The sequence below is a fragment of the Bufo bufo genome, chromosome 3 (genome assembly GCF_905171765.1).
Source record: "Bufo bufo chromosome 3, aBufBuf1.1, whole genome shotgun sequence".
NCBI lineage: Eukaryota > Metazoa > Chordata > Amphibia > Anura > Bufonidae > Bufo > Bufo bufo.
In genome coordinates this window covers 469507977-469522460 of record NC_053391.1, presented here as the reverse complement: position 1 = coordinate 469522460, position 14484 = coordinate 469507977, and the positions used below count along the sequence as shown (strand labels likewise).

Sequence of the window (14484 nt, the reverse complement as noted above, 5' to 3'; positions counted from 1 at the left end):
ATGAGAAATTAGTTGTCTCTGATTTATGTGTTTAATGTTCCGTAAAGCACATGGAAGGAGGCTATTTCACACAAAATACCGTATCCATATTACACATTCAAATCCATATCCTTATTACATGCATGATTAGGGTTTAAAGTTGGCACCAAGATATTACCTAGAGAGCTAACATGAGCAATTTTCATGAAATCTTGACAGGCCTGTTTCAAACTAGGGTTGAGCGAACCCGAACTGTAAAGTTCGGATTTGTACCGAACTTTACGGTGTTCGGCACCTGAACCCAAACATTTCAGTAAAAGTTCGGGTTCGGTGTTCGGGTAATATTAATATACCATCGGATCGGAGTTTTCTACAATCCGATGGTATATTTTAAGTTGAAGCGTCCCCATCACCATGGGAACGCCTCTATGTTAGAATATACCATCGGATTTGAGTTAGATCGTGAAAACTCAGATCCGACAGTATATTCTAACGCAGAGGCGTTCCCATAGTGATGGGGACGCTTCAAGTTAGAATATACTGAGAACTGTGGACATAACGGCCCCCTGCTGCCTGGCAGCACCTGATCTCTTACAGGGGGCTGTGAGCCGCACAATTAACCCCTCAGGTGCCGCACCTGAGGAGTTAATTGTGCGGGTCTTAGCCCCCTGTAAGAGATCGGGTGCTGCCAGGCAGCAGGGGCCAGACCCCCCTCCCTCCTCAGTATTAAAATCATTGGTGGCCAGTGCGGCCTCCCCTCGCCCCCCCCTATTTAAAATCAATGGTTAACAACCCCCCCCCCCCCATCATTGGTGGCAGCGGAGCGGCAGTTCCGATTGGAGTCCCAGTTTAATCGCTGGGGCTCCGATCGGTTACCATGGCAGCCAGGACGCTGCTGCAGTCCTGGCTGCCATGGTCACTTAGCACTTTCAGCAGGATTATATTTAAATGCGCTGTCTGTGGCCGGCAGGCGCTCCTCCTACTGGTAGGTGAAAGGTTTGTGCAGCACATTGCTTATAGCACAGACCTGTCACTTACCAATAGGAGGAGCGCCCGGCAGACAGCGCACGTAAGTATAATGCTGCTAAAAGTGCTAAGTAACCATGGCAGCCAGGACTGCAGTAGCGTCCTGGCGGCCATGGTAACCGATCGGAGCCCCAGCGATTAAACTGGGACTCCGATCGGAACTGCTGCTCCGCTGCCACCAATGATGGGGGGAGGGGGGGTTATTAACCAATGATTTTAATTGGGGGAAGGGAGAGGAGAGGCCACACTTGACACTAATGATTTTAATAGGGGGGGGCCGCACTAACCACCAATGATTTTAATAGGGGTGGGGGGCCGCACTGGCCACCAATGATTTTAATACTGGGGAGGGAGGGAGAGGGGGCCACACTGGCCACCAATGATTTTAATACTGAGGAGGGAGGGGGGTCTGGCCCCCTACTGCCTGGCAGCACCTGATCTCTTACAGGGGGCTGTGATCCACACAATTAACCCCTCAGGTGCGGCACCTGAGGGGTTAATTGTGCGGATCACAGCCCCCTGTAAGAGATCGGGTGCTGCCAGGCAGCAGGGGGCAGTTATGTACAAATCCATATCCATATTACATGCATGATCCATATCCATATCCATATTACATGCATGATCCAAATCCATATCCATATTACATGCATGATTAGGGTTTAAAGTTGGCACCAAGATATTACCTAGAGAGCTAACATGAGCAATTTTCATGAAATCTTGACAGGCCTGTTTCAAACTAGGGTTGAGCGAACCCGAACTGTAAAGTTCGGATTTGTACCGAACTTTACGGTGTTCGGCACCTGAACCCAAACATTTCAGTAAAAGTTCGGGTTCGGTGTTCGGGTAATATTAATATACCATCGGATCGGAGTTTTCTACAATCCGATGGTATATTTTAAGTTGAAGCGTCCCCATCACCATGGGAACGCCTCTATGTTAGAATATACCATCGGATTTGAGTTAGATCGTGAAAACTCAGATCCGACAGTATATTCTAACGCAGAGGCGTTCCCATAGTGATGGGGACGCTTCAAGTTAGAATATACTGAGAACTGTGGACATAACGGCCCCCTGCTGCCTGGCAGCACCTGATCTCTTACAGGGGGCTGTGAGCCGCACAATTAACCCCTCAGGTGCCGCACCTGAGGAGTTAATTGTGCGGGTCTCAGCCCCCTGTAAGAGATCGGGTGCTGCCAGGCAGCAGGGGCCAGACCCCCCTCCCTCCTCAGTATTAAAATCATTGGTGGCCAGTGCGGCCTCCCCTCGCCCCCCCTATTTAAAATCAATGGTTAACAACCCCCCCCCATCATTGGTGGCAGCGGAGCGGCAGTTCCGATTGGAGTCCCAGTTTAATCGCTGGGGCTCCGATCGGTTACCATGGCAGCCAGGACGCTGCTGCAGTCCTGGCTGCCATGGTCACTTAGCACTTTCAGCAGGATTATATTTAAATGCGCTGTCTGTGGCCGGCAGGCGCTCCTCCTACTGGTAGGTGAAAGGTTTGTGCAGCACATTGCTTATAGCACAGACCTGTCACTTAACAATAGGAGGAGCGCCCGGCAGACAGCGCACATAAGTATAATGCTGCTAAAAGTGCTAAGTAACCATGGCAGCCAGGACTGCAGTAGCGTCCTGGCGGCCATGGTAACCGATCGGAGCCCCAGCGATTAAACTGGGACTCCGATCGGAACTGCTGCTCCGCTGCCACCAATGATGGGGGGAGGGGGGGTTATTAACCAATGATTTTAATTGGGGGAAGGGAGAGGAGAGGCCACACTTGACACTAATGATTTTAATAGGGGGGGGGGGGCCGCACTAACCACCAATGATTTTAATAGGGGTGGGGGGGCCTCACTGGCCACCAATGATTTTAATACTGGGGAGGGAGGGAGAGGGGGCCACACTGGCCACCAATGATTTTAATACTGAGGAGGGAGGGGGGTCTGGCCCCCTGCTGCCTGGCAGCACCTAATCTCTTACAGGGGGCTGTGATCCACACAATTAACCCCTTAGGTGCGGCACCTGAGGGGTTAATTATGCGGATCACAGCCCCCTGTAAGAGATCGGGTGCTGCCAGGCAGCAGGGGGCAGTTATGTACACAGTTCTTAGTATATTCTAACTTGAAGCGTCCCCACCACCATGGGAACGCCTCTGTGTTAGAATATACTGTCAGATCTGAGTTTTCTGAAAACTGAGATCTGAAAAAGCTAATACTATTATTTTCCGTTATAATCACGTTATAACGGAAAATAATAAAGTGAAGTTCGGGTCCCCATTGACTTCACTGCAGCTAATACCAACAATGATAATAGTACATAAAATCATACGATGCATAAAAAATATATATAAAATATCATGAATAAAATAGCAATGTAAAATACAATTATATAGATCCGGATTAATGAATTACTCTAAAAACTATACTGAATCTTCTGGGTGGTTCGGGTGAAAAAGTCCTTCTACTGCATATAAAGTCTATTGATAAAGTACAATGATACTGTCCCTTTGGGGTATGCGATCCCACAGTTCAACTCTCCTCCAATTAGGAGAGTGGTAGATTTAAAGTTAGATGCAGTGATAAGTTATGCGGCGTCCCGCTATACTCACTGTTCAGCTGGGATTATACTGGCTATTTCCCATAGGTACTTTGTCCTGCTGATACTCCGGTACAGATGATGGCTGTGTCCGGCCCTCGTCTGTGCTTCTACTGTTCCCCTCTTAGGTGCCGCTCCGTAAGGTTTAAGAGCCTGCACTCAATGGGTATGCTGTCTCCGTCTTCCGCGCTGGACTTTGTTTGCACGTGTAAGGAAGGGGTGATAACAAACCCCAAAACGCGTTTGGTGTAAAGACCCCCTGACGGACATCAATAATATCTGCTGAGATACCTCCAGTGCCTATCCAACCCTGAAAGTAAAGACCCGACGCGCATTTAAATAGGACCACTGCACAGTCGCACAAGGTGCACTTACACGTGCAAAGTCCAGCGCCGAAGACGGAGACAGCATACCCATTGAGTGCCGGCTCTTAAACCTTACGGAGCGGCACCTAAGAGGGATCGAGAGGAACGGTAGAAGCACGGACGAGGGCCGGACACAGCCATCATCTGTACCGGAGTATCAGCAGGACAAAGTACCTATGCGAAATAGCCAGTATAATCCCAGCTGAACAGTGAGTATAGCGGGACGCCGCATAACTTATCACTGCATCTAACTTTAAATCTACCACTCTCCTAACTGGAGGACAGTTGAACTGTGGGATCGCATACCCCAAGGGGACAGTATCATTGTACTTTATCAATAGACTTTATATGCAGTAGAAGGACTTTTTCACCCGAACCACCCAGAAGATTCAGTATAGTTTTTAGAGTAATTCATTAATCCGGATCTATATAATTGTATTTTACATTGCTATTTTATTCATGATATTTTATATATATTTTTTATGCATCGTATGATTTTTATGTACTATTGCCATTGTTCGTATTAGCTGCAGTATTATTGTTAATAAACTATGTGGTCTCGTGTAAAGTGAGAGTGCCCAGTATTTTTGTTCTTACAGTATATATAGTACTACCACTATTAGACAATTGTATTTTTCTACCGTTTTTATAATTTTTTTTATCGTTACATACTTTACAATGGACCTTAGTCATAAAGCCCTAGAAGACAATTATGTATGCATGGATGAGGCTTGCCAATACTCTCTGGGCACCACTGTAAATGAGAATGCATAGTTGTGTGCCAAGGCAGAAAAATAGATGAACTAGCATGTTTTTATCACTATACTGGAAGCATAAATTCACATAAATTCAAAGGCAGTTCATTAAAAGAATGGTTAATTGCAGATGTAGCCAGTTATGAAGCTCAATAAAAAAATATTGAACTGTCTTTCAAGAAAATACATACTTTAGCAGATCTAGTTAAACCTAGGTGGGAGCCCTAGGGCAAAACCCTGGGTAAGGGCCCCTCTTGTTTCAAAGATAACTCATTTTAAGTGATTGCAATGATGGTGTATCATACTTTTCCATTTTAAAGGGAAACTGTCTCTTTGAACATGGTGTCTGAGCTGAAGACAAGATGTTTTAGAGCATAAGGAGCTGAGCAGATTGATATATAGTTTTCTGGGAAAATATTCAGTAAAACTTGTAATTTATATATTTATATCCATGCTCATTCTGAGCTTAGAAGTCAAGGAGGCGGTTTTATAAGTGATTCACAACCTTTTCTCTATGACTGTGTATACAGAGATAGCTGTCAATCACTGATAGGACGGCCTCCTGGACTTCAAAGCACAGAATGAGCATGGATATAAATGTATAAATTACAAGTTTTACTGATCTTTTCCCGCTAAACTATATATCAATCTGCTCAGCTCCTACTGTACCAGCCTGTGCCGCCCGCTCTATTTGGTTATACAGTTGCGTTTCTATCTCTTCTGTGATGTTAGGGGGTCTATAGATTATACCAAGTATTGCACCAACTATTACACCAAGTGTGCATTAAAAGTGTGTTGTCTGCCGGGTGTTCAGGTTCGGCATATTGCGGATTGGATTGACAGATTGCTGGGTGGGGCTGGGGAAGACCCGGCGGTCATGGTACACATTGGCACCAATGACAAAGTCAGTGGGAGATTGAAGGTCCTTAAAAATGATTTTAGGGAGATAGGTGAGAAGCTTACGTCCAGGACCTCCAAGGTAGTGTTTTCAGAAATACTACCAGTGCCACGAGCAAAATAGAGCGGGCGGCACAGGCTGGTACAGTGATCATAATGGGATATTTTAACTTCCCAGACATTGACTGGGGTCATGGTTCTACTTCTGCCTCAACTGCAAAGGGGAGAAAATTCCTCAACTTGCTGCAGGAGCACTTTATGGACCAGTTTGTAGAAGCTTCCACTAGGGGTGATGCTCTGTTGGATCTGGTAATTTCTAATTATGCAGAGCTTGTTGGTAATGTTACTGTTCGAGAAACACTAAGTAACAGTGACCACAATATAATTACAGTGGGATGCGAAAGTTTCGGCAAACTTGTTCCTGTATAAATCGTTGGTTGTTACGATAAAAAATGTCAGTTAAATATATCATACAGGAGACACACACAGTGATATTTGAGAAGTGAAATGAAGTTTATTGGATTTACAGAAAGTGTGCTATAATTGTTTAAACAAAATTAGGCAGGTGCATAAATTTGGGCACCACAAAAAAGAAATGAAATCAATATTTAGTAGATCCTCCTTTTGCATAAATTTCAGCCTCTAAATGCTTCCTGTAGGTTCCAATGAGAGTCTGGATTCTGGTTGAAGGTATTTTGGACCATTCCTCTTTACAAAACATCTTTAGTTCATTCAGGTTTGATGGCTTCCGAGCATGCACAGCTCTCTAAGTCACACCACAGATTTTCAATTATATTCAGGTCTGGGGACTGAGATGGCCATTCCAGAACGTTGTACTTGTTCCTCTGCATAAATGCCTTAGTGGATTTTGAGCAGTGTTTAGGGTCGTTGTCTTGTTGAAAGATCCAGCCCCGGCGCAGTTTCAGCTTTGTCACTGATTCCTGGACATTGGTCTCCAGAATCTGCTGATACTGAGTGGAATCCATGCGTCCCTCAACTTTGACAAGATTCCCAGTCCCTGCACTGGCCACACAGCCCCACAGCATGATGGAACCACCACCATATTTTACTGTAGGTAGCAGGTATTTTTCTTGGAATGCTGTGTTCTTTTTCCTCCATGCATAACGCCCCTTGTTATGGCCAAATAACTCAATTTTAGTTTCATCAGTCCACAGCACCTTATTCCAAAATGACGCTGGCTTGTCCAAATGTGCTTTAGCCCACCTCAAGCGACACACTTTGTGCTGTGGGCAGAGAAAAGGCTTCCTCTTCATCACTCTCGCATACAGCATCTCTTTGTGTAAAGTGCGCCGAATGGTTGAACGATGCACAGTGACTCCATCTGCAGCAAGATGATGTTGTAGGTCTTTGGTGCTGGTCTGTGGGTTGACTCTGACTGTTCTCACCATTCGTCGCTTCTGTCTATCTGAGATTTTTCTTGGTCTGCCTTAACTTGAACTGAGCCTGTGGTCTTCCATTTCTTCAATATGTTCCTAACTGTGGAAACAGACAGCTGAAATCTCTGAGACAGCTTTCTGTATCCTTCCCCTAAACCATGATGGTGAACAATCTTTGTCTTCAGGTCATTTGAGAGTTGTTTTGAGACCCCATGTTGCTACTCTTCAGAGAAAATTAAAAGAGGAGGGAAGCTTACAATTGACCCCCTTAAATACTCTTTCTCATAATTGGATTCACCTGTGTATGTAGGTCAGGGGTCACTGAGCTTACCAAGCCAATTTGAGTTCCAATAATTTGTTCTAAAGGTTTTGGAATCAATAAAATGACAACAGTGCCCAAATTTATGCAACTGCCTAATTTTGTTTAAACAATTATAGCACACTTTCTGTGAATCCAATAAACTTCATTTCACTTCTCAAATATCACTGTGTGTGTCTCCTATATGATATATTTAACTGACATTTTTTTATCGTAACAACCAGCGATTTATACAGGAAAATCATGACGATTAACAAGGTTGCCCAAACTTTCGCATCCCACTGTATATTCCCCCTAAACTATAAAAAGCAAACTCTGTCAGACAGAGCAAAGACACTGAATTTCAAAAAGGCTAATTTCCCTGGGTTGAGGGCAGCATTTCAGGGCATAGACTGGGAGCAGCTACTGTCACATAATAATACAGAGGATAAATGGGAGAGCTCTAAATCCACATTGAGTAATTGCACTAAAAAATGTATCCCTTTAGGTAACAAGTATAAACTGCTAAAATTAAAACCCTCATGGCTTACAGCTACTGTAAAAAGAGAAATAAACAAAAAGAGGGCATTTAAAAAATACAAATCTGCGGGGTCAGCTATAACATTTGAAGATTACAAAGGGCTTTATAAAATCTGCAAAAAGGAGATAAAATTAGCAAAGATACAAAACGAACAGCAGGTAGCAAAAGAAAGCAAAACAAATCCCAAAAAGTTTTTAAAATATATAAATGCTAAAAAACCTAGCTCTGAGCAGGTAGGTTCCCTAAATAATGGTAAAGGGGGGTAGTCTTTGAAGATAAGGAAAAGGCAGAGTTCCTAAATAGCTTTTTTTAGCTCTGTATATACAAAAGAAGAGAAAGGAGCTGATATCTGTGGCGCCGGGGTTGTTAGTACATCCAGTGATATACTCAGTTGGCTAACTGTAGATATAGTCCAAGAGAAGTTAAATAGGGTAAATGTGACCAAAACTCCGGGTCCAGATGGATTACACCCAAGAGTGCATAAAGAGCTCAGTCATGCCCCTGTTTATAATTTTTAAGGAATCTCTAGGGACTGGTACAGTGCCAAGTGATTGGTGGAAGGCAAACGTGGTGCCCATATTCAAAAAAGGATCATGTTCCTCCACAGGTAATTATAGACCAGTTAGTTTAACTTCTGTTGTGGGAAAAATGTTTGAAGGAATCTTAAGGGATTATATACAGGAGTATGTGACTATAAATAATATAAGTGATAACCAGCATGGGTTTACCAAGGACAGAAGTTGTCAGACTAACCTGATTTGTTTTTATGAGGAGAGTAGTAGCCTGGACAGAGGGGCGGCTGTGGATGTAGTGTTTCTGGATTTTGCAAAGGCTTTTGATACTGTCCCTCATAAACACTTAATAAGTAAAGTAAGGTCTATTGGCTTGGAAAGTATAGTTTGTAATTGGATTGAAAACAGTCTGAAGGACCGTGTCCAGAGAGTTGTGGTCAATGGTTCCTATTCAGAATGGACCCAGGTTATAAGTGGTGTACCCCAAGGTTTAGTGCTGGGCCCTTTATTATTTAATTTATTTATTAATGATATTGAGGATGGGATTAATAGAACCATATCTATTTTTGAAGATGACACTAAACTGTGTAGAACTGTACGGTCTATGGAAGATGTCCACAAACTACAAGCTGACTTGAACACTCTGAGTGATTGGGCATCAACTTGGCAAATGAGGTTCAATGTGGACAAATGTAAAGTTATGCATCTTGGTAGTAATAATCTTTTTGCTTCATATATCCTAGGTGATGTAGCACTGGGAGAGTCACTTATGGAGAAGGATTTGGGTGTCCTTGTAGATGGTAGATTAAATTACAGCGCACAATGTCAATCAGCTGCTTCTAAGGCCACCAGGATATTGTCATGCATTAAACGAGGCATGGACTCGCGGGGCAGGGATGTAATATACCACTTTACAAAGCATTGGTGCGGCCTCATCTGGAATATGCAGTCAAGTTCTGGGCAACAGTACATAGAAAGAACACAGTGCAGCTGGAAAAAGTACAGAGGAGAGCGACTAAAATGATAAGGGGCATGGAGGGTCTTAGTTATGAAGAAAAAGGAATTGAATTTATTTAGTCTTGAGAAGAGGGGACATGATTAACCTGTACAAGTATATAAATGGGCCATACAAAAAATACGGCGAAAAGCTGTTCCATGTAAAATGTGCTCAAAAGACAAGGGGGCACTGCCTCCGACTGGAGAAGAAAAAGTCCAGTCTCCAGAAGCGTCAAAGCTTCTTTACTGTGAGAACTGTGAATCTGTGGCATAGACTTCCTCAGGACGTGGTAACAGCAGGAACAGTGGACAGTTTCAAAAAGGGTTTAGACAAATTCATAAAAGTAAAAAACATAAATGCTTATGAAAAAGCGTAGAAATTCTGACTCTCACTTCCTTCTGGGATTCGCGTCCCCACCTTTCCCTTGGTTGAACTTTATGGACGTTTGTCTTTTTTCAACCGTATTAACCATGCAACTATGTAACTCCTGCACTATAACATGCTGTCTGCAGATTAAATTGGCATTTTTGTGGTGACAGCTTCCCTTTAATGCTGTGGGACAAAGTGCTGCTTCAGTGGGAAGCACCTTGTCCATAATAGAGAACATGCAAGTGGCTAAAGCTCTAGATACCACTTGCATTGTGGTTTGCTTTTATATCTGGGACTGCTGGCATAGGGTCCTAACTGAATGCCTTAAGTGCCGGATGACTAGGAAAACAGCCTAGAAAAGTCAGTGCTTAATGTCCTGACAGCATTGTATTGTAAGTTTATAAGCTTCTGTTTGAAAAGTTTTAAATTCATCTCTGTTCTTTGGGGTATTTCTTTATTCTATTTGGCTTCCATAATAGACTTGTTTGATGCACCAAGTCACAGAAGCCTCCATTACAGGTTGATGTTGTTGATAGGGTGTGTTCTTTACTTTTTATTTGCAAAGGTGCCCATGCACCTTCAATAACTAACTGGGCATTCATTTGGCCAGCAGCTGTTTCCCAATGCACACTCAGTTTATCCAAGACCACATGTGTTTTAGCTGGAGAGTAAGTAGATGCTAGACACCTTTGCAGGTGGCTTAACTCCTGTGAGAACAAAGGATCGGTTGTGATCAAATTCAATCTGTCCTTCTGACATAATCTATTCAAGGAGATCTGGCACAGCCCCATGCATATGGATCGGCTGACTCTGCTGTTGTGTGTATGAGCACCTTTATGTGCTAATCTATGTACAATCCAAACAATTTAATGAAATTATTCTGCATACATATGTAATTTATAAGGAAAAGAAGATAAGCAAAAAGAAACACCATGAATATTGTGTACTCCATAGTCAGCCACTCTCAACTTGAATGAAATTGTTTGAAAGTACAGTGACTGTAAGTGTAAATTCTAATAACTCTTCCCCCTTTCTATTCTATATTTCTCTTGTAGGCTGTTTCCAGCTTTGTAATGTTTTTCGATCTCATGACATGGAAATTGACCAGTGTTTGCTGGAGTCCCTTCCATTGGGGCAGCGCCAGCGCCTGGTGAGACGTATGCGCTGTGAGCAGATTAAGGTCTATTATGAAAGAGAAAAGGCTTTGCAAAAACAAGATGCTTATAAGAGAAAAAGCAAGCAGAGAAAAAATTATAAAGTTCATTTCCAGCTCCCTGAGAAGATACAAGACGCAATAATCCACCATGATGACAAAGAAGGTAGGAGGACGCTTATGTTCAACCATTTGTATCTGATTCTTTAAGTATTGCCCAGCCATTCTTGTAAAATGGGTACAAAAGAAAGTACAACTGCCGTATTTTTTAGGGTGTAATTTTGTAGTTGTCTTACCTTTTTATAACGTAAATGTTTAACGAATGTGAATACATTTCAATATGTTTCTTTTGTCTTTTATTTATAAGTATATGATTTTTGTGAAACCCTTTTTTAATAAAGATTTGAAAAAGATTTACAGGCATTACCTGAAAAAAGTGGATATGTTTAATGGATGAAAATGTAATGTCTTACGTTTCCGTCTGTCTCTCATTGACCTCAACGTAAGAAAAAGTATGTTTCGATCAGTTTTGTTTTTTTTGCGGCACAGAAAACTTTGGTATGCTACGCTATACTGTGCTTCAAAAAAATGTATAGAAACAGAGACAAACGGAGTGAAAAATATTCGCTTTTGCTCAATTCTAGTCTATGGTTACGTCAAGCCATTAGTTTTTTACTGTTCATAAACGTATCTGCTTGACGCACAGCAAAAACGAGATGTGAGCGACCCCTAAGACATCTCATCCTGCACTGTACTGATGAGGGGCAAGAACCCCAAAACCGGACTGTCTACAGATGAGCATCTGGTTTGGCTGCTATGAGATCATTTTCATTATAGTTTTGTTTAATAGATTATAACGTTTTTTTTGTAAAGGGTACGGTATGTTCACGTGGTGTATGTGCTACACAATTTTCCTTTGCAGATTTGCTTGCAGAAAATCCACAGTGTACTACAGTACCAGCAAGGCAGATGACATTGTACAAAATGTCATGTTTAAGACCTCTGCTTGCTGTCAGTGAATGAAAACATTAATTTTTACATTTAGAGAATGAAAAATCTGCCTTTTCCACCTGGCATAGGTTCACAGCTCATAATGAGGGAGAGCTTTGATTCCCCAAATGAGACGTTCGCAAGTTTTCAGCCACTGAATGAAACAATGACTGCTTCCATTCACGGAAAAGCAAAGTAAATGATATAATCAATCAATAATTGATTATTATCATGGTCAGTGGTTAACATAATAGTGAAAAACCTTACACCAACACTGAAACTTTCTCTTGGTGTACGGTACCTTTTTGATAAGAAAAAATTCCAATTATTAAGAGGAAACAATGTATTTTCTAATGTCAGTACTAAATGTTCCAATGCAAAAATATTTTCTCATGATGGTAATAATGTGCATTTATTTATTTATGTCATTCATGGCAGTTTTGCAATTACTAAAGGATGGAGCTGATCCGCATACACTTATCACTTCGGGGGGATGTCTACTTCATCTGGTGAGTGTGTTTTTAAAGCCTTGCACAGAAGTTATTCAATAGGTATCCAGGCCATACAGCATATTCTACATAAGGCCGCATTCACATGGTCAGTATTTGTACTCCATAACCAGGAGGGGATCCAAACCATGGGAGAGGCACATATATTTCCATTATATATATTCTCTGTAGGTTCCACTTCTGGTGTGGATGTCCGCTCTGACTAATAGAGGGGGGTACCTAAAAGGGCATATGGAAAGTCTGCAGAAACCCCTTCAGTAGAGTATAGGCTGTTATTTACAACTATTTACAGTGGCTTGTATTCTAGCAATGGAATGAAGCACAGGCTCTTATAACATAGGTGTTTTTACTGACGGATCTACATTGACACCAAAGGGAAATTAACTTTTCTCACTGCCCTGCAGGTTATTAGGTTGTTTCAGTAGCTAATTGGAACATTTGTGATAATTACATTGTATTATTTGCTGTTTATCCAGTGTCTGTGAAGGTTCTCATTTTTCCAGGTCATGGTATATCTGTAAAGAATAAATCAAGGCAACTGGACTTACTGTAGATTTCTTGAAAACGTTTCACTCGTTCTTCCAACAAGCTTTCTCAATTCTGAGTGACTGTACAAGAATTCTCTGGGAATAAATATGTAACTGAATCAACATCTGGTAATTATACCCAGCATGGGGTCAGAGGTCATTATAGACACTATATAAGGCCCAGATTATTGGAATCTGCAACACAGACACTGTTTTCTGATGTAGTACACTATTGGCTGCAGAACACCACAGATTATAGACACGATATAAGGCCCAGAGCATTGGAATCTGCAATACAATGTTTTCTGATGTAGTACAGTATTGTCTACAGAACACCACAGATTATAGACACTATATTAGGCCCAGATTATTGGAATCTGCAACACAGACACTGTTTTCTGATGTAGTACACTATTGGCTACAGGACACCACAGATTATAGACACTCTGACCCCATGACCCCATGACCTCTGACCCCATGCTGGGTAGAATTACCAGATGTTGATTCAGTTACATATTTATTCCCAGAGAATTCTTGTACAGTCACTCAGAATTGAGAAAGCTTGTTGGAAGAACGAGTGAAATGTTTTCAAGAAATCTACAGTTGTCCAGTTGCCTTGATTTATTCTTTACAGATATACTGTTTATCCAGTGTTTTTAATTCTTTGAACTGTCTCCATAATTAAGTATTTCATATGAAATATCTTACTAGTAAGTCAGTATTGTGTGTTCATGAGATTGGTGCACTTTAAAGGGGTTTTCTCACTTCAGCAAATGGCATTTATCATGTAGAGAAAGTTAATAAAAGGCATTTTCTGATGTATTGCGATTGTCCATATTGTCTCCTTTCCGCATGGGAGCGCTGTGTGAGGTGAACGCATAGCATCCACACTGAATCCTGACCCATTCATTTCAGTAGGTCTATGTACATGAGCGTTATTTTTCACGCATCAGGTTCGATATTCTGCGCTTTTCACGAAAGCCCTGGCCGCATAGAAGTGAATGGGGCTTCAGTGAAAAACGCATTGCATCCGGATGTAATCCAGTAAACTTGCAATGTGTTTTTCACTGATGGTTGCTAGGAGATCTTGTTTGTAAACATTCAGTTTTCAGTGAAAACTGCATCAAAACCCATTGCACCCGCGTAGAAAAAATTCAACAACTGAACGCAATCGCAAAACTGACTGAACTTGCTTGCAAAATGGTGCGAGTTTCACTGAACGCACCCTGAACGCATCTGGAGCCAATCCGCCATGCTCGTGTGAAAGAGGCCTTAGGAGTATGACTGCCAATAAATAATGTGGTCTTTATGTTGCATTATATAGTCATACAGCAGATATATTGTACAATACCAATAGTATCAGCAATCAGCACAGAACCTCTTGAATTCTCAGCTCCCCAGCAGCCATCATTCCTTCTTTCTTACCAGTTCACATTGGATTATATCACATGAACTGCATTTTACATGTCATAAAGCTTCATATATTTTCCTGACCACACAAACTGGCACAACAGCCCCATTTTCTCATCCCGTCTCCAAATTTTCAGATCATTTCCCCCAAGCTTTTGTTCCAATTT

At 42.0% G+C, this 14484-nt stretch overlaps 1 protein-coding gene across 1 annotated transcript in view; it reads left to right on the top strand.

Moving 5' to 3' along the window:
- Positions 1-10791: 10791 nt before the first annotated feature.
- Positions 10792-14484, top strand: part of MYO16 (myosin XVI) — a 441642-nt gene continuing 437949 nt past the window's right edge. The window contains exons 1-2 of the mRNA XM_040422330.1: positions 10792-11047; positions 12310-12380. Coding sequence (XP_040278264.1) covers positions 10822-11047; positions 12310-12380 — 297 coding nt within the window. The 5' untranslated portion in view covers positions 10792-10821. The remainder of the gene's footprint in view (positions 11048-12309; positions 12381-14484) is intronic.